Source organism: Balaenoptera physalus (genome assembly GCF_965194825.1).
Source record: "Balaenoptera physalus genome assembly, chromosome: 6".
NCBI lineage: Eukaryota > Metazoa > Chordata > Mammalia > Artiodactyla > Balaenopteridae > Balaenoptera > Balaenoptera physalus.
Window position 1 is genome coordinate 83,105,385 of NC_138885.1, and position 20,000 is coordinate 83,125,384.

The 20,000-nt window shown below is 40.5% G+C and overlaps 1 protein-coding gene across 5 annotated transcripts in view; it reads left to right on the plus strand.

Annotated features, from left to right (window-relative positions):
- The window catches only part of MYO1B (myosin IB), a 181,275-nt gene that overhangs the window by 47,138 nt on the left and 114,137 nt on the right, over positions 1–20,000 (plus strand). For all 5 annotated transcript variants that reach the window (XM_082466965.1, XM_082466961.1, XM_082466962.1 and 2 more), the window contains exon 3: positions 3,259–3,374. In XM_082466965.1, the coding sequence (XP_082323091.1) occupies positions 3,259–3,374 (116 nt within the window). The remainder of the gene's footprint in view (positions 1–3,258; positions 3,375–20,000) is intronic.

Genomic DNA, 20,000 nt, shown 5'->3' on the forward strand with positions numbered 1-20,000 from the left:
GTCAGTCTCTGCAGGTGGTCTTGGAACCAATCCCCCAGGGATACTGAGGGACAAATGTATGTCATTGATAAGTCCAAATGTTAATTGATGTAAAAATGAACTGTCTGGTCACTATTTTTCTGCTCCCTGGAAAGGAGGTTTAATTTGTTATTGCAGTTACTTGAATGTAGAGTAGACAGCTGCCTAAAACTGGAATAGGATTGTAAACTCCACCCAGCCTATCAGCTGCTTCCAGGAGTATCTTTTGTGTGTCAGAGAAAGGAGGCTTGTGACTATGAACATTTGAGTTATTCTGTTGGCAGATGTGGGACTATTTAAATCTTTGACTAATGCACATAGAACCTTCAAGGAAGAAACCCATAAACAGCAAGGACATGTATCACAGTACAGGACAAACCTACTAGGAGTTCAAGATTAGAGGATACATATCTGAAACATATAAAGTGGAATGGAGAGGGAGAGCACAGTTTCCTTTACTGTTTGTTTATTCAGATTGATAAAGCTTGTCCTGCTTGGCCCTTTTTCTTACGTGTTGAGCCGTGTTGGTGTATCGGTAAGGTAATTGTCGCTGTGTAACCCCCACCCCCAGTTAATTGCATAAAGCAGCGACCATCTATTTGCACACAGTTCTCTGGGATAGCAATATAGGCTGAGTTCAGCTTGGTGTGACTTCTGCTGGTCTCACCTGGGATCGTGAATGTGGCTTTAGGCATTCGGTGGCCTAACAGAGGCTGGATGGTTTAGAATGGCCTCACTCATGTGTCTGATGGTTGTCAGGCTGTGTAGTTCAGGCCCTTGTCTTTCTGTGTGACCTCTCCAACAGGCTAGCTCAAGTTCATTTGCATCATGGCTTCTAGCGTCAGTCATAAGGGCGGGGGAGGGGCAACATCCTAATACACAAATGCTCAAGCCCCTGCTTGTATCTCATCTTATAATGTCCCTTTGGTCAAATCAGTCACATAGACACGTCCAGATTGAAGGGATGGAGGATAAACTCTGTCTCTTGATAGAAGGAGTGGCAGAGTCAAATTTCAGAGGTTTTGCATATAGGGGTGGTAGGAATTGTTCCAGCCGTCTTTGCAAACAGTCTACCACAGTCGGACAAGGAACCCGAGGGTGGAAGGATATAGTTTAAGGGTTTGTTCGGTGGTTACACGTGGCATATAGGTTTAATAAAATATTAGGCAGTGTATGGCAGTGTACTCGGTATTATATTTCAACAGAAGAATAGTTGTGTGAAAGTGGTTTGTACCATCCATGTTCTTAGTGATGAATGTATCCTGTGCATATTAGTCATTCAGTTAAATATTTATGGGACATTATTCATGGGCCAGCCCTGTTCTAGGTGATAAGAAAACAGCTGGGGGGAAAAGCACACACAATTCAGTATGTATAAAAGTCACGAGTAACAAAGAGAAATTTAAAGCTTAGTAGTGTGGCTTTTGATTTTGGATTTGTGGCAGCTGAGTTTGTTCTCCATGCAAGAATGCCACACAGGCAGATTTTTATCAAGAATTTAGCCGCCGTGAAATTTGGTTTTAAAGAGCAACTTGGTAACTGGTTTCTCTGCTAACAGCAAATATGTATTTTAATTATTGTATTCAAGAAACTACCTTAAAAAGGGAGATTCATGTACTTTTCTACTAAAGAAGGCTGATCTTTCAATCAACGGATATTAAAGGAATAAATCAATTATTGTATTCTCATATCTACCAATCTAAGTAATTCTAGTCTATTAGTTATAAGCTGCTCAGACAGTTATTCAGTCTCTAGCATCTCCCATCTACTTGCCCAGGTGGGTTGGACTGTGAAGAAACCTTTTTGGAAGAGTCTTACCTAAATGGAATAAGTTGAGACACTTGGACTCATTGCTTGTCAGGCCAGATGAGTCGGGTCCTTAGTGCTAGGGTGTCAGAAATAGACACCCTGATTGCGTGGGAGCTGAGAGTTTTTCTTTACAGCAGCAGTCTTATGTACTCTTGCTAAGATTGTATTCTTATAGGATGAAAATACGTATAAAAATGACCTGTTCAGTTTTCCAGGTTGGGGGAAAAAAGTCTTATAATTAAAAAAGTTTTATAATTAAAATAATTGTGACCCATGTTTTGAAAAAAAAATCAGAACATTTCTACTGTTCTGTTTTCTATTCTGTTTGATCTGACAATCTCCTTGAATCCAGTGGTGACAATACTGGAAAAACTTGTTGCTCTAAAAATGTCACCTTTTGTTACATGACCCTGGAAAGGCGGGGAAGTTGGAAGTGACTTTTTTCTTTCTCCTTTCCTTTCTTTTTTTTCACCTTTTTATTAAAAAAACTTTTTATCACTGACATATGTTTGTTAGCACCCCCCTTCCCCCCCACCAGCCATCTTTATAATGTTGAAACTGAAAGGAAAAATGGAGCTAAGATGAGTTACAGTTAAGTGACTTTTGCCTGTGGCATTGCGCTAGTCTGTGTACAAAATGACCTAAACCAACACTGCTCTTGCTGCCAGGAATTTAAGATCGAAATGGAAAGGAAGATAACTAGTGTTCTGGTTTGCAGTGTGAGAGCGTTACTGTCTGTTAAAATAGGAACATTGATCCCTCTGAGAGTACATTTAAATTCTACCTTAAATTTAAATTCAACATGAAATGTACTATCTTTCAGCAAGTACATTTAAATTCTGATATTAAAGTCTACTAGATATAACATGAAATGATTTTGTTTGAATACCCAAGCGATAACTGTGATATTGAATATCTAATATTGAATTGTATGTGGTCGGAGCCCATTGTAGAGATGGACAGGCTGTGTGTGTAAGGACAGTGCCAAAGTCAAGGCCCCATTGGATAGGTATGAGTATGGGTAGGGAGGAGGGGAAGCCTGGGTTACTGTAGTCTGAAATAAAAGGATAAAGATGAGAGAGGGAAACACCAGTTCTAGCCGGAATCGGGGAAAGCATAGCTCTTGCTCACAATTAGCCGTGGTTGGTGACAAAATTTTTGGCAAGTATGACAGGGCTTTGGAGGAGTCTTATCCAGGATCATGAATTAATCTAGAGGTTTATTTTGAAAGGTATTTTCAATGTATAAGTCTGTGCTCTCCATTTATCAGCAAAATGAATAAACATTATTGACCATCTATCTTTAGAAATGTTCTTGAAAAGTATAAAATGAATGGTCAGGCAGTAGAACTAGTATTTTTAAAAGGATGAAACCATGCAACATTAAGACTTAAGATGTTAAGATGGGTATATTTTATTCTTTCTTTTGCAGACATACATTGGAAGTGTGGTTATATCTGTTAACCCATACCGGTCATTGCCCATTTATTCACCAGAGAAAGTGGAAGATTACAGGAACAGAAATTTTTATGAACTGAGCCCGCACATGTAAGTATGGTATTAAAGCATTAAGTTTCTCTTTCACTCCAGAGCTGTCTAGTTGACAGATGTGTCCAGCTGTTTCCTTTGAGTCTCAGGAAAATGTTTTAGTCATTTTTAAAAATTAGATGAAGGAATGTGGAAGTGAATTGTTATGCCTTATTTTAACCAAAAAAAAAAAAAAAAAAAAGGCAGTATATTTCATTTGGCCTCAGGCTCTTTAAGTTCTGAAATATTTGGGTTCAGTATGTAAAGTATCTTCTGTTAAAAATTCTGTGTAAGTAGCAGCTGCTGCTAATTATTTTTTCAAATAAAACAGGAATGTGCATTGTTTGTTATTATAAAGAGCCCAAGCAGCATTTTCATGCTCTTGTTGGGTCAAGAAAGATCCCAAGTGTTGGGTTGTGTAATAGTTTTTGAGGAAAAGGAATAAGTAATCCCTTCAGTTTATAACCTTCATGGACATTGTTCACCAGATGTGTACATTAAGCCAATGATTTCACCCTCCCTGCAGTTAGTCACTTGTTTGATTTTTCTGAGGTCACTTGTTATTGTAAATAATTCCTGTAAATAATAATCTACAATAATTACACAGTGCTGAGGTTGAGAAAACCTGAACTAAAGTGAAAGAATCTGCAGAGTTTTAGTTGTGTCCTAGCAGAAAAGAATTTTTTCTGTATGATTGAAGATGGGCTCTATTATTTTTGCTAGAAAATAAATCTAATAATTAAAGAATATACATACCACTGTCCAGATGTTTATTTTAGTTTCTTTTGATAGTGGAGCATACAGTGACATTTTTGGACTGTTTGGAACTAAAGATTTAAATAATTTGTAAAAATGGTTATTAAAAACTAAACACTGTATTTTACCAATCAAGTGGATTCTGATTATTCAGTTTCCTCCTAGAAGTAGGTTTTGCAAGTGAACTTGTTTCATTTTGCCTTAACAAAAATAAAATCTATTGGGATTGACATATATATACTAATATGTATAAAATGGATAACTAATAAGAACCTGCTGTATAAAAAAATAAACTCTAAAATTCAAAAAAAAATCTGAAATTTGTTTGATAAAGTTATCCCTATAGTTAAAGTCCCTGCAATGAAATACCTTATTTGATGCCTTAATATTTATTTTAAATTCTAGGCCTTGAAGCCATGCCTGTCAAATGCTTAGATCAGCTATGTCAGAATCCCCCAGGAGCTTAGGAAAAACGCAGTTTCCTAGGCCTTACCTCTAACAAGCCAGTAATCTACATTTTTCACAAGCTTTCCAGGTGATTCATATGTATGTGCAAGTTTGAGAACATATTGTCTCAGAGATATATTTACAAATGTTTTCCCTTCCTTAACTGCTTACCGCAAATTATGATCTTTTACAATAATAGCATTAATGATAATAGTAACAGTAATGGCTTGTATTTATTGAATACTTACTATGTGCAGTTACGTCTCTAAATACTTTCCATGTATTATAACTCATGTCATTCTTAAAATAATCCTGTGAGGTAGGTACTATTACAAATGGGGAAATTGTCTCAGAGAAATAAGTCATTTATCAAAGCTTGTGGGTCGGGAGCAGGGTTGTGAAAACAGTCATCTGCTGTGCCTCTCAGCTGGAAATGGGTTCCACTGTTTTCTTCTTACGGCCTCTTACTGTGCAGTTTTATTCTGCTACCCTTGGGTTGCCTGTGTTCCTGCATCCTGGACCCTCCAGGATAACTTAGCTGTGCCTCAGTTTGCTTCCAGAGACCGCATGCCATTCTTCCATTTGCAGCTTAAATCTCCACTTTGGGGTTGTTTAGATTTATAATAGATGTCCATTCTAGAACATAGAAATTCATGCTGTGGAATATCCACTTTTATCCCTGTTCCTGAAAGATTCCTATAAGAGGCTGCATAGCACTGCTACCCAAGTTCACCCCTTACCCCCCAAGGGAAAAAAACCACACCAGCAATAAAATAAATTCCCAGTGTGCTTAAGATAAAGACAGAATCTTTTTACCATGATCTATAAAACATTGTGCATGGGGTGGAAGGTACAGTCTCACCTAATAAATCTGAATTCCCTAGATTCATATCACAGCTCCCTCCCCACCTCACTTTGTTCTTTCAGTCCTCAGCACACTCCTTACCACCACGTCATCTTTGCACATTCTGTGCCTTCTGCCTGGAATGCTTTTCCCTCCCTTTTCCCCAAGGCAACTCCTGTTCTTCCTTTAGATCTTAGATTGCATTAGACCTCAAGGAAGAAATGTCCATCCCTCGCCCCCTCCTTGCCAAGGTCAGATCTATTGCTCTTGTCACAGTTACAGTTAAACATTTCTTTATGGGATTATTTGATTCATGTCAGCTTCACCTGCCATGCCAGCTTTTGCTCACCATAATATTCTTAGCACCTGAAAGTAAGTGTTCAAAATATATTGAACAGGACTTGGTTTGAGTCCCAGCTTTTCCATTTACAAACCATGTCATCTTGAGCAAATTACTGGAAAAAACTTCAACTCAGAAGTTAAGTAATTTGTTGTGTACAATGGGAAAATAATTATTAACTCATAGGATTTTTGTGAGGGATAACTATCTAGTAGATATTTAGAAAATATAATTATCTGATATAAGTAAAGTGCTTAGCAGGGAATCTGACGTTATGGACAGCTGCTGCTGTTAACAGTGATAAATATAATAATTAATGTAATAATGAGATATGTGGGACACATTTCCGACATTTTAACAGGCTCTTCCTTACCACTTTGTCCTTCACGGTGGGACATTTCCTCTTCCTTTAATGCATTTTCCTGCATTATCCTTTGTGAGTGTCCGTCTTTGACAGCATCTGAAACAGGGTCAGTACTAGCTAGGTTCCCTACTAAAACCCAACCTGATCTCATAGAATCTTTGTGATATAATAGGATAAGATGACTTCAAGCTTTTGATGCATTCTAATCATAACTTTTCAAGAATTTGGTTCCAATTTGAATAAAAAAGAACTTAAGCAGCTGCTCAAACCAAGTACCTTGAAAATTGCTGATTAATTTGCCCCAGATTACATTTGGAATTTCATTTGACCTGTTGTTCACTGTTAGTCTGCAAAACCATCCAGATATTTCCCTCATAACTCATGTGTTTTTGAAGGTGTCCAGAAATTATCTTTCTTTAAATTTCAGACAACTGAAAAATGTTTAGATTCTACATAAGTATGTGACTCAGAGAGCAGAAATGAATAAAATGAAGATAAACCGTGGCTTCTTATCTATGTTCCTTTTCAAAAATGGTTTTCTGTTGTCTTACCTTTTCTGTTCCCTTCTCTGGATTCCTATCCCCTGTATGTTTGGAGCTACACCTTGAGCGTGATAACATTGGGTGGCTTGCCCAGAGAAATGACGGCCCTGCTGGGCAGCATAGGTGATACTGTTTACCTTTCTAATTGTGTAAGCTGTGTCTTTCCAGCATGATTTTTAAATATTTTGCACATAAGGAATTTTTCTTAAATATCCCAGTGAGGACTTAGTACATTTCAGACCACTCAGTAACTGCATTCATGGAGAACTGCCTCAGAGGCCAAACGTCAGGGATGGGAAAGAATGATAGGGGAGAGATAAGGGAGATAACTGAACTATTTACTCTCCCTCCACTCAGAATAGCAGGGTGACAAACACCTTCTGATATTTTAGTTACCAAATCCACTGGCCTTCCCTTGGGTGATTGCCTTTTCACCTTGCAGCACTAGATGGAAACCTTCCTGGGCTCCCCATTACTATTTGAGTGAACTCCAAGTTCCTTGGCTTACTGTTCAGGCTCTTGGCCGTCCAGCCTTCGTCCTCCTCTCCAGCCCAAACACCACTTCATGCCTTCGTGGAACCTCCTTTTGAGTCGCAGCTTTCCATGTCTTTTCCTTTCTGCCTCTCCCACCTCATACCCCAACTCTACTCTTAACATCCTGCCTGTCTCCTAGGTTCTGTCTTAAAGGCTTGATCAGCTCCAGACTAACCCACCAGTGACTTTTCCTGCCTCTGAGTTCTCAGAACCACTCATGTGATCTGACACACCACCTTTCTTACTGTGGTTTATTGTGTTTCAGTGTCATCTTCTTTAATGAGATAGAAGCTTCTGTAGACCAGGAACTTTATCCTGTGCATCTCTGTGGTGCTTTCAGTGCTTTTCTCTTAAGAGCTCAATAACAAGAGAACAAAAGAGGTTTTAAATAATATTTCATTACATTTTACTTGTACTGTCTCATCTATGACAATTCAAGGAAATCAAACTATTCTTAGCATGCTATTTGCCGGGTTTATTCAAAACTTCATGCAGTATAATGAGAATTTTTTTTTCATTTTTATAAAAAAGTAGACTAAAGTATTATAGTGCTCTTCAACCCTGAGTGTTCAGGTTCAATTTTTTCCTGATGCAGAGCACTTACCATCTAATTATATGCAGTGTCTAGCGAAGGGAACATGCCGCTAAAAGGAAAAGTGCCCCACGACCAATCCTTCCCGGTAGTCACGACCCAGGAGTGAGCTGAAATGTGTCCTTCCCACATTGAGACATGGTGTGGTGACCATATTACGTAGGCATTACAAGCACTATTTGAAGCAAGCTGTCTTTCCATTTCAGTAAATGAAAAGCCTTGCAACAAATTCGAAAAACTGAGAAAAATGTCTTAAGGCCTTGAAAATTTTCTAGCTACTCTCACCTAAAAATGGACAAGTGATTAATGGGAGGATTTGGAATATGTTCCTGTCAGTTGTCCAGATGTGAGCCCCCTGTCTCTAGGAAACCTCCGACCCCTAATTTTATGACAGTTGATTTTGCAGGACCAGATACTAGTGCCCAGAGAATGACATTGCTAGAAAGCTTGAGTGTTTTGAGTCCTTGTTAATCGTGTTATTTTACTCCATTCAGGGTGAACCAGATACATGTTATAAAAAACATTTCTGACTGTATCTCAAAATGTGCCAGTGCTGTGGTTGGGTGTCCAGAGCTTAGGATAAGGGTTTAGGGCAGAAGCCCCAGGTGTTGTCCCTTTTCTTGTTATCAGTATTTTCCTCTATAGCGGAGTTGAAATTCTGTGAGTAAAATTTTATTTGTTTTGAGAACTTTTATGGCAGCTAGATTCTGAATTCTCATAGAGGTTGCTTGTACAACCGGGTGTTAAAGTACTTTCTCAAGGAAAGTGAGAAGGAGTGTGTGTGTGTGTGTGTTTGTGTGTTGATGTGATGTCGCTGAGACTTTTGTATTATTTCCCTCATTTCCTTTTTGGAATAGTGGAGCCTCCCATTGATTCAGTCCCTCCCAGAAAACCACTTGCAGAAAAGGGTTTTATGCTTTCCCATCTAGCATTCTTTCTACTTTTTGCTTTAGGAAAGTTACTCATTTACTGAGCAAATGTTTATCGAGAGCTTACCATGTGCCAGACTCTCTTTTAGGCACTGACATAGAGCAGTTGAACAAAGCAGATAAAATTCTTGTCTTCGTGAGGGAGACAATCCTCAAACTTTAGTATACAGAAACCAAGATTGTTCAAACCATTGGTTAGGGGGGAAAAGGGTAGAGCAAAGGGAGGGAAGCTTTTGTGAAAAACAAAATGAATTTAAATAGTATTCTTATAAAGCACCTCTAAGCCATGTTCTCTCAGGTAGTTTAAGTCAATAGCCCATAGGTTGTGATCTGGAAGGGTCTGCATCTGCATCTGTGTACGTCTCTAATCCACATGAGTAATTTGTGCAGGGGGGAATCTGAGCTCCGTCTTACTCTTTAGTTGGGATACCTTAAGTTAACATCTCATGTGGAATGCCACCATCTTAAAGAGAGCTCAAATTGCCCCTTTCCCTTTCTGCACGACTGTCATGGGTCAGAATAAGCAGAAGGCAGTCACCATGTTTGCTGTCTTGGCAGATACTTGTTGGATTCTGGACAAATGTGGATGAGAAGACTTCTTGATGTAGAGAGATTGATTCCTGTTAGCAGTGCGATGCAATGTGGTAGTGAAGGATAGGTGTTAAATTGAAGCTTCCTGAGGCTGGGTCCATGCTGAGAGACATGTCTGGGCTTCGCACTGAATCAGATTTTACGAAGCTCCATGAACTGAACTTCCTGCCTTTAACTCTCAAACTTTTATTCTCAGTCTGTTGCTTTATGGGAGTTATTTTCAAAACAGTGTCTTTCAGAATATATACTCTTGGCAGAAAGGGACCTCAGCTAATTTCTCTTTCAGATTATGAACTTTTAAAATTAAAGTTGGAAGGTTGGTTCTATACTACCATAATGTTTTTACCATGAAAATCATTGTGATAGAAGAATACATTTATTAATGAAAAGTGTTTTTAAATGTCTGAGAAGTCTCAGAATCCTAATTTCTAGATCCCTAATTAGAATTTTTATCACGTCTCAGAAAATGCACGTCTCAGACTTGAAAGTTTATTTTGAAAAGGCAATTCATAAAGCCTAGCACACGTTCATACCAGCATACATGATTATTTCATTGGTGTATAATAATAAAGGGAAAAAATTGATTCTTGACAAAATAGGTTGCTTCCTGCCAGAATGTTACAGGACTTTCACAGGCCCTGAGAAATTCTGCAGCCTTCTGGAAGAGATCCATTTCATCCAGAGGAATGGCACTGAGCCCTCAGCCCTGAAAAGCGTTAGCCTAACACTTCATCTGCACTTGGAACCCACGTGAGGAGTGCTGTCTAGAGGGGGTGTGTTCAGGGGAGGGGTGCCCCCTTTGTTGTTGAAATAAGACTCACTGCTGTGGTCTGGTGCTGGGACTTGTGTGGCAGTAGGACCGGATGGGTGGGTTGAAGGGAACTGTGTGGGAGTTTGTCTAAACAGGGGCTGGCAAATACTGGTCCTGATGCAGTCTGGGGAAATCAGCAAAGCCAGGAGTAATAGAAACAGAGTGCAGTAAGGCACTTAGGGGGCCCATCCTTGGGAGACTGGGGAACCAAGAGTGGGCACTGGGGCTGTCATGGGACAGAAATCCATGCAAGGGAAGCAGGCCCTGGAGGACCAGCCCCAGGAAGGGGGCTTGCTGCTGTCCCCACTGTCTAGGTGTACTTTCCACTCGCTCCAGCCTGTCTCAAGGGTCCAAATCCCCGAGCAGAAGTGATTGTTCATTCATTCGATCAACATTATTAAGCATCTACAGTATGTGTGAGGTGTTGGGGATACAAAAATGATTCATCCCTAAAGATTCACAGCCTAGTGTGGGAAACAGACCAGTGAGCAAATAACTAGAGAAGAGAGAGAACTGCCATGAAAAAGGTGGGAGATCAGAGTGACCATGTGTTCAGGCCTGCCCTGGACAGTCCGTCACTCCTGTTGTATCAGCATAATTATCAGTAGTGCCCCCTGTCCTCACAGGTGTCTGAGTGTGGTCCCCGTGGATAAGGTGCTGTGGATGTGCCAGGGAGAGGGTGTTCAGCCCTGCCTGAGGAGCTGGGGGATGGGACAGTGGGAGTCTTGAAGGATGAATTTGCCACATAGATAAGGAATAGGATTTAGGCCCAGGAGATAATTTTCCCAGCAGGGGGAATAGTGTTGATCCAGTGATTCAGCAGTTGTTATTTGAGTGCCTGTCAAGTGCCAGGCTTGAGTGCAGGTACTGGGCAAATATCTTGGCCCTTTTGAGCTTACATCCTAGCAGGGGGAGAGACCGTAAACCAGAGAAGGAAATAAACTAAATTGTGTTGTAGATGGTGACAAGTGCACAGAAGGACTGTGTGAGGGTGAGGATTCCACAGTGTACCATTTGAAATAGGGTGGCCAGGGATGCCTCACTGAGGTGGTGATACTCCAGTCGTGTCCTGGGGGGTGAGGGGGCGAGGCGTGTGAAGTGCAGAGGGAGGAGTGTTCTGGGCCAAGGGAACAGCACGTGCCAAGAACTGAAGGGGAGACCCAGAGATACGACATGGCCCCTCCGTGATCTCAATTCCTGTGGTTCCCAGAGGCTGGAATGCAAGATGCAAGCTGGGAAGGGGGATATATGGTAGAAGAGGAAGAGCAGATCTGGGTCACAAATGGCTTGTGTGCTAAGGATTTACAATTTTAAGCAGGCAGAAGGAGAGATAAGGTCAGCCTTGAGATTTGAACTGTTCTGGAGCCCCAGGGGAAGAGGAACTCAAGGACAGTAAAGTTTAGGGATCTGGTCGGCTTTGGCAATAATCCAGACTAGAAGGGAAGAGGGCAGAGTCTCATCTGGAAATGGGGGGGACATTTCAGAGGCAAACCCGTAGAACCCAGTGGGAGTGACTGAAGAGTGAGGGGGGCGGGAGGGAGACTTAGAGGCCAGTCATGACTCCTGGCTGAGCTGGGGGTGTGGATGCCAAGCAATTCCCGAAAAGCTGAACTAGTCTGGAGATGGCCTTGTAAAGCAGCGGTGGGCGCTGGGGGTTGGCATGAACATGGAGTAGGGGGCTTCCTCCCTGACACCTTCATGTCCCCTGATCCAAGCATGGGGACGGAGTGGCTTGTCTGAACGTAGGGAAGAGAACGTGTGTAGACCTACATTTCCAGTATTGGCTCCTTTGCACGCATGCTCAGTCACTGAGCATTTCTCTTTTATAAATGTGCTTCTGAATGGTTTTAAGTAAAATTTGAATAATCCCTCATTAGTGTATGAATTTACCATGTAGCTGTTTTATTTTTAAGGTAATTATTTGTGCTGTGTTCAGTGGTTCATGCCTCTTAACTCCTTGGCTCTCCGTTGCTTTGATCTTTCTCCTCAGGTGATTAAGATTTGGGAAGCAAATAGACCCGCTTTTGCTGTGTGTGAACTCCCCTCTCCCATGTTTTCTGCTTTTTGGGTCTGTGGTTAGCTGTGTATATTTTTAAGAGAGTGCAGTTTTGTAGTCTTGTTTTCTTACTCCTTAAACCTGATGGCTTGAAATTTCAGCATTGAGACATTCACTGCTCTCATCAGTTCCCATGGTCCCTTGTCACCTGTTTGTTTTATTCCCCTGTGGCCCAAGAGCAGATGTTGTGTGTTTTCTGATACCAAAGGTATGGTTATTTCCAATACCAATTCTCCGACGCCAGCTGGGTGTCTAACGATACAATTCAATTCTGGCGCTAACTACCCAGAGTTATTGCAGGTCCCAGAGGTCAAGGGCTCGGCCCCACAAGACAGCCCCCACTTCAGATGCCAGTGAAAAAATGGAGTGCTCAGGCCACCCACACTTCTACCCAGCTGACTACAAATTTGGGGGTTTCCACTACCCCCTCAGGTTCAGTACTTTGCTGGAATGACTCATAGAACTCAGGAAAACACTTATATTTACTGGTTTATTGTAAAGGATGCAACTCAGGAACAGCCAAATGGAAGAGATACATAGGGCAAAGTATAGGGGAAGAGGGGTGCAGAGTTTCCTTGCCCTCTCTGGGCAGGCCAGTTTCCCAGCACATCAGTGCCTTCAACCCAGAAGCTCCGGAATCTCCTTGTTGAAGAGTCTTTATAACCCAGTCTGCAGCCCCCATCCCCTTCCTGGAGCTGGGGAGGTGGAGCTGAAAGTACCCACCCTCTGATCATGTGTTTGGTCTTTCTGGTGACCAGTCCCCAGCCTGAAGCTACTTAGGGGTCCCACCATGAGTCACTTCATTAGTGTCAACTCAGGTGTGGGCAGAAGGGGCTTGTTATGAATAACAAAAGGCAGTCCTATTACTCAGGAAATTCCAAGGGTTTTAGGAGCTCTGTGCCGGGAACCAGAGACACAGACGAAATATATTTCTTATTGTACCACAGATATGCATGCACGTATGGATACATCCTTCTTAAGAAGCATAGAAAGCTTGTCCTGAAATATTTGTGTTAGCTTCCTGAAGCCAGGTTAATGTCAGAGTTTCTGTATAGTGTTCTAGAAACCTGAATTAGTGGGCCTTCTTTTTATAAGAAATATCTTAAGGGTAGTTCAACCTAAGGGTAGTTCAGTTCCATAAACATTGATTGTTATAAAGACTCAGCTGTCCAGTCCCCTCTCAGGCACCCCCTCTACATGGGCCCTGGACCCCATCCAGCCCCTCTTATACCCTTAAGGACATTACTCTGTGAGTATTTCCCCTCTCTACTGTATTATCAACTTTTTCTTCTCCCTCTTCCGTTTCCACCAATGTACATGCTATAATATTTCTCGATTCCATGTCACCTAGCTATCACACTGTTTGATTCCCTTTATTACTTTTTGAAAAAGTTGCATATACTTGTTGTCTCCAGTTTATCTTCTTTTCTTTATTAAATTCACTCTAGTCAGAGTTTTATCTCTCTTCTCCATGAAAACTGTTCTTTTCAAGATCATCTATGACCTCCATGTTGTCAACTCCAATAGTCAGTTTTGAATCTTCTTCTTCCTTTAATTATCAGTAATATTTGACAGTGTGACCAATTCCTTCCTGAAACCCTTTTTAAAATTTGACTTTCTGGCCTCCACATTTTCCTGTTTTCCTCCAGCACACTGGCTGTTCCATCTCCTGGGTGGAAGGCTGGATGTGTCTCTTCCTCTCTACCTCTGAATGCTGGTACGTCCAAGGGTTTGGCTTTGGGGCCTTTTCCTTCTCCTCTGTAGGCACTTAGATGAGCCCATTTGGGCTTTAAATATGTCCTGATGCCCCCAGATTTAGGTCTCCAGCTGGACCTCACCCCTGAGCTCCTGGTGACTCAGCTACATTCAACCCTTCAGTATCTCCTGGGGTGTCCAAGAGGCACCTGGAACTTCGCATGCTTCAGACTGGAGGGCACCCCCGTCCCCATCCTTTCTCTCTTCTCGGGCAGCGGCAGTACCATCCTTTGGCTACTCACACCACAAACCTTTTCTTCCTTTTCTCTCCCACCCCACATTCAATCCACTCTCGGGTCTTGTTGGTGCTGCCTGTACCTATCCCAGTCTCGCCACCACGGCCACCGTGCTCGTCTGAGCCGCCATCCGTTTTCACTTAGATCATTGTGGTAGCCTCCTAACGGATCTTCCTGTTTCAACTCTCCCGTTGTCGCCTTCTCCCACACCTCGATCCCCCGGCCATCTTTTCCCCAAAAATGTGGTGGCTGCGGGCTAAAGTCCTCTTTCTTAAAGATGCCCACTGGATTGTTTTTCTTTGCTTTGGAAACCTGCAGTGGCTCCTGTGTGACCTGCAGAGCTCCACTTGATGTGGGCACTGGCCGCCTGACTGCACTTGTTAACTTCCCATCCCCTTGCTGCAGCCGTGCTGACTCCTAACCTCCTCACTGCTCCTCTCACACGCCACCCACTCTGCGTCACTCTCTCCCCTTCAAGGGACCAACGTGTTTGTTCTCTCACTTCAGTTAGGGAACGCCTTAATCGTCACTGATTACCTAAAATACCTAAAATAGCAACCCCTGCCCCAGCCATTCACTGTCGCCTTAGACTACTTTACTTTCATTCGTTTATCATCTGACATTTCACTAGGTGTTTGTTGTGTCTTTGTTATTTGTCTCCTGTGTTTGAATGTCATCTTTAGGAGAACAGGGGCTTTGTTTATTTCACATAGCAATTAGAATCCATGGCAATTAGAATAATGTCTGTCCTGTAGCAGCTACTCCATAAGTATTTGTTGAGTGAGTGACTGAATTAATGAATATGGGGAGCCTACTCTTTGTTAGAAACTGTGTATAGAAGATACACGTGGTCTTTGTCTTCACGAATCTCAGGCTAGTTGGGAGGAGAGGGGAATGGCTACATAAGCAGGTCACTTTAATATAATAGCGTTCTTGCAATGACAGGGAATAAGGTGGAAGCACAAAAAATGGGTGGGTTCAGAGATTCTGAAGGTGACACCTATGTTGAGTCTTCAAGAAGGAATTCTAGAAATAGGTGGCCACTGTAAAGTGTAATAATGACCTACATAGAAGATAAAGCAAAGGACGGACCAGTTTGGCTAAGGCACAGTGAACCAGGATGATAGGAAGGTATTTGAGGAAGGTAAAAGGTATTTGAGTTGAGATGATAGCTACATGTAGAACTTTTTTTTTTTTTAAATAAAACATTCAAATACCAGTCTACTTTAATCATTGGGAGGATTGAAGGATTATGTTTATTCTAAAGTAATAGGAGGAGAGTTTGGGATGAGGGCATTACTTAAAATTACAAGCTTACGTGTCGGGAAAAATTGCCATCTTGCATTTTCAGTCACCGACTGGAAAAAAAAATTCAGACTTGTTAAATATGCCTAAGTGTGTACGTGTATAAATGCAGTGTTTTAATGAATGAGTGGTAAATGACCGAATGTTGAAAGGAATTTTGTAAGTATAAACAGATGTTAGTTCATTATGTTTTATGACAAAACCTCTAGTTGCTGTTGGTGATGAATCATAATGTTATTCAGGAGGAAGAACATTTGATACACAGCAGTCCTGATTTACACTCGTCATTGACTTACGCGAAGGATGTGCTCTCCTTTGGATAGGGAACCCTCCCCTTGGGATATTTGTGTTCATTGTCTGAATGCGTGGGCCGTCAGCTTGAGGTCTGAAAAGAGTATGCCCAGTTATGTTAGAAATATAACATAATAGATGGTTTAGTCTAATTTCACAAGAAGTTAGCAGTAGAGGAATAAGTTAGAATGTGTACATTTTCTACTAACCTTTGTCCTTTAGTCCACCTCAACAGCACAACATTAGAAAGCACCTGGACGGAGGGAAGATTTGGCTGGTTTGCACCATGGACCTTTATTTTTGGGAAACACAAGCAGGCATCCTCTTAGGTTGCCTACTTAAGACCTAGATTGCCACCGGAGGGGTCCATTTCCACTTTTACCATCTATATTTTCATGAAGCATGGGTTGCTAAGGGCTCTTGAATGTTTCTTTAGGACTTGCTAGTTTTTAAGCCACTGCTTTGATTACTTTCAAAAGACATATTCTCACCCTCATATACCCTACCTCACATTCCGTCCTAGAGTGTTGCTGCTGCTTTTCTCTATATTTATAATTGCCTTGGCCATTGTTAAATGGCAAAAGCTTATACATAATTTTCTCGTGTGAATAGCATTATGGATAAAAACGAGGATGTTAAAAATGGCAGAATCCCATCCATGATCAGAGAAATGTATTAAAGACAATGTTACTGAAGTGTAAAGTTGTTAGGACATAAATTATAAAATGCACCCATGTAGCTATTTAAGATTACGCAATATGGGTGAGTTATTGCTGTCTGGTTACTCATTACCTGGAACATGGGTATAAGGAAGGAGGAAGTGTGGAAATGTGTATGGGTGTTTCTTGGACATTGCTTCTAAAACAAAGAGAAAATGGTGTATAATGCTTTGAACATTTGCTTCTTTTTCATAGTGTAATATGATTGTCATTATAACAGTATCCTATCTATGATTGTATGTGCCATACTTTGTCTTGCAGGCATAGATAAGGTAGCATAAATGAGTCTTAGAACTTGAAAATCTTTGTCATTTTCTATATTTAAAGATTTTTCTTTGGTGTTTGCATATATCTGGCATTGATCTTGAATAGAACTTAGAAAATTAAAATCAGTCCTAAGAGAAAATTTTGACTGTGAAAATAGAGAGGTTGAGTTTGAATAAATTTGTGGCTAGGGATCAGTTAGTTGTAAGCTCTCCTTCTCTTGGCCTCTTCTTGCCTATCCCACTGTTGCTTTCATTTCTTCTTCTTTCCAGGCACCCTGGTCTTGTATTGTTACACTCACTTCACTCTTCTCCACGTATTCAAATCCTACTCATCTTTCAAGATGCATCCGGGGTACACCTGCATTTTGAAGCCTCTTCCCAAAAATGCCACTTGGTAGTCCTAACACGTATTTTCCATAGCATGCATTATGTCACAGTTGTATGGACTTTGTTGCATACTACCTTATGTATTTCATTAATTGTTTCCTATTTAAGGGTTGGACAAGAGGAAGCATCTTTTGAGCAGGGACTATGCAATTATAATTATTTTCTTGCCTCAAGATCGTTGGTCTTAAAATCCATCCAGTATGTTTGTTTATCTATAGTTAACCTCAATTCATACCATCCTAATGTATTGTGTACATTATAAAACATCCACAAGAACAGGAACTTTAAAAAATGATAAAGATCTGTAAGTAGAAGTTATAATATTTTATATCCATATTCCAGTGGCTCATCGTGGGCATACCCTGAGATGCACACACCTCACTTTGGAGACCTAGCATTAGGGACATGTTAGGGACTCAGGAAGTATTTATTTTTAGCCTTCAGCTATTTTCTGCTGGTTGTTAACAGATTTTCTACCTGTCCAAAATAAAACTCAAGGCAATAGTCTAAGTATGTTTGGCATCTAGTTAGGGAGTATCAGGGATGTATTAGAATAAGGTAGGTTATGCTTGGACAACAAGGCTTCACAGCTCAAGACACAACACACTGAAGGTTTGCTTGTCACTGACCGTGCAGTCTGATGGGGGTCAGATGGTGTTCCTCAGAGGCTGTCCTCTAAGTGGTGACTCATATTCAAGCTGTAGTTGTAGCAGCTGGAACACATGGCTTTTAAGGTTGCTGTGGGAGGTGAAGAGAGCGCATAGTCAGCTCTTCCTCATTGACTGGTGTGCAGTCACATGGGCCCAGCCTCCTGCAAAGGAAGCTGGGAAATGCACCCAGGAAGGGGAAAATGGAATGGGATTTAGTCAACATGTGGCATGGCCTCCTGTTAACTAGGATCATCTGTTCATTTCAAACAGTTGTTACTGTTTGATAATTCAACTCATGGGTTACCATGTAAAGCAAGCTTCTGTATGAATTTAAACACGAGTTCAGTAGTATAATTTAGAAAGAAAATAAGTCCTCTTAAAGCACTTTCAAATATTTTTTCCTTGTAATGACTGTAATCACCATGCATTTTCGCATTTCCATTTGAATCTTATTTGAATGCATTTTAAACTACAAAAGTAAAACTGTTCATTCACTTTTCATGTTTCTGTTGTTATTCCTTTTTTGTTTTTCACGCTGCTATTCGGCAGAGACTAGTGGCTTATTGGTTTATTGTGAACAAAGGTTTTTAGTAGTGTCACATTTCATTGCAGTTGTTCACAGAAGTAGTTAATATGTGAATATTATCTAAATGTTTTAATAGTTTATGCCAGTAGATCTGTCTTTGGTCCAATTCCTATATTACCAATTTTCTTGGAACCAATATGTTTATTGAGAGTTTTAGAAAATTAGATGCTGATCTCATCTATATTAATTCACATATTCATCTGTTGGGAATTGTGGCAAAATGGTTTTAACCAGCTTTGAAACTTAAGCCAGTGCAATGTTAATTTTTTTGGATTCAACTCTTCTGAGAATGAATGAATAAGAATCAGTTTCCCTTACACTGAGAAGTTTCAGTTGTGTTTAAGGACAATGTTAGTTAAATCCTTTTTCCAAATATGAATGTAGTCAAAGATGGAAAGTGAAGAAATATTAAAATTTTAGAGATGACTGCAGAAGAATATTAATATTACTTCTGACTGATAAATTTTCATTTTAAAGCTATAATACTAATTTTCATGGTGGGAAAACCAAAAACAACCCTTCACTCCCAATAAATAATGTCACTCTGTATTTTCATCTTATATAATGTAGATGATATATTACTTTTTAATTTTACTTCCAACTTATACCAGTCATTCTCTTGTTAATTTTGGCCACGATCAAGTACTTTGCAGAAATGCTTTCAGTACATCCTTTACATACTTTTCTTGCATCCTCTTAATCTGGAAAAATATACTTGTTTTTTGGTAAACAGTTTCATTGGATATAAAAAGCTAGCTCCAGTTTATACATATCCATGCATTTATTAAATAGCTAATTATCTTCGTATGTGTATTTATCTTTTTTTTCATACAACACTGTATCTCCTTTTGGGAATAGACTAAGTTTTCTATTTTCTTTGAATGGTATAAGAGTACCAAATCAAGTATCTTGCTCATTGTCACTGTTAATATTTGTAGGTTGATGTACCCAAAGGTATGATTAAAAATCATTGTCAATCTACTCTTTGATGACATTAAATAGAACAGTAAACTATCATATAGTTAAAATAGGATTCTGCTTAACCGTTAAACTAGATGCACACTTGCATATTGGGGGTTTTCTACTCTTCTTTCTGTTTGGAATGCCTCAGCCTCCACAATCTGTGTGTGTGTGTGTGTGTGTGTGTGTGTGTGTGTGTGTGTGTGTGTCTCTCTGTCTCCACAAGTTCTCCTCCCTCATCTCTTTCAAATTTTTGCTCACATGCCACCTTCTTAGCGGGTCCTTCCATTGTTATCCTTTCTAACAACTTCATCCTGCTCCTCTTTTCTGCCCTGTCCCAGCATTCGCCATCCCTCGCTCGCTTTATTTCTCTCTTTTACCAACTTCCAGCACATTATACTTTACTTATTTTCTTTATTGCCTGCCTTCTCCTCCACCTCACCCACAGGAGTCAGGTCCATGTTCACTTCTGTATTCCCAGTGCCTAGAACAGTGGCTGGCACATATTAAACAGTCTGTAATATCAGTTAAATAGATTAGATAAACCTTTAATCACATGTTCAGAAATTTCTGATGTTCTAGGAATTCATATCAGAAGATGAAGCCAGACTGTAAGGACTTTGCTTGGATATCTTAGCTTGATATTTAGTGACTTCTGAAAAAAAAAAAGGGGGGGGGGAATTTTC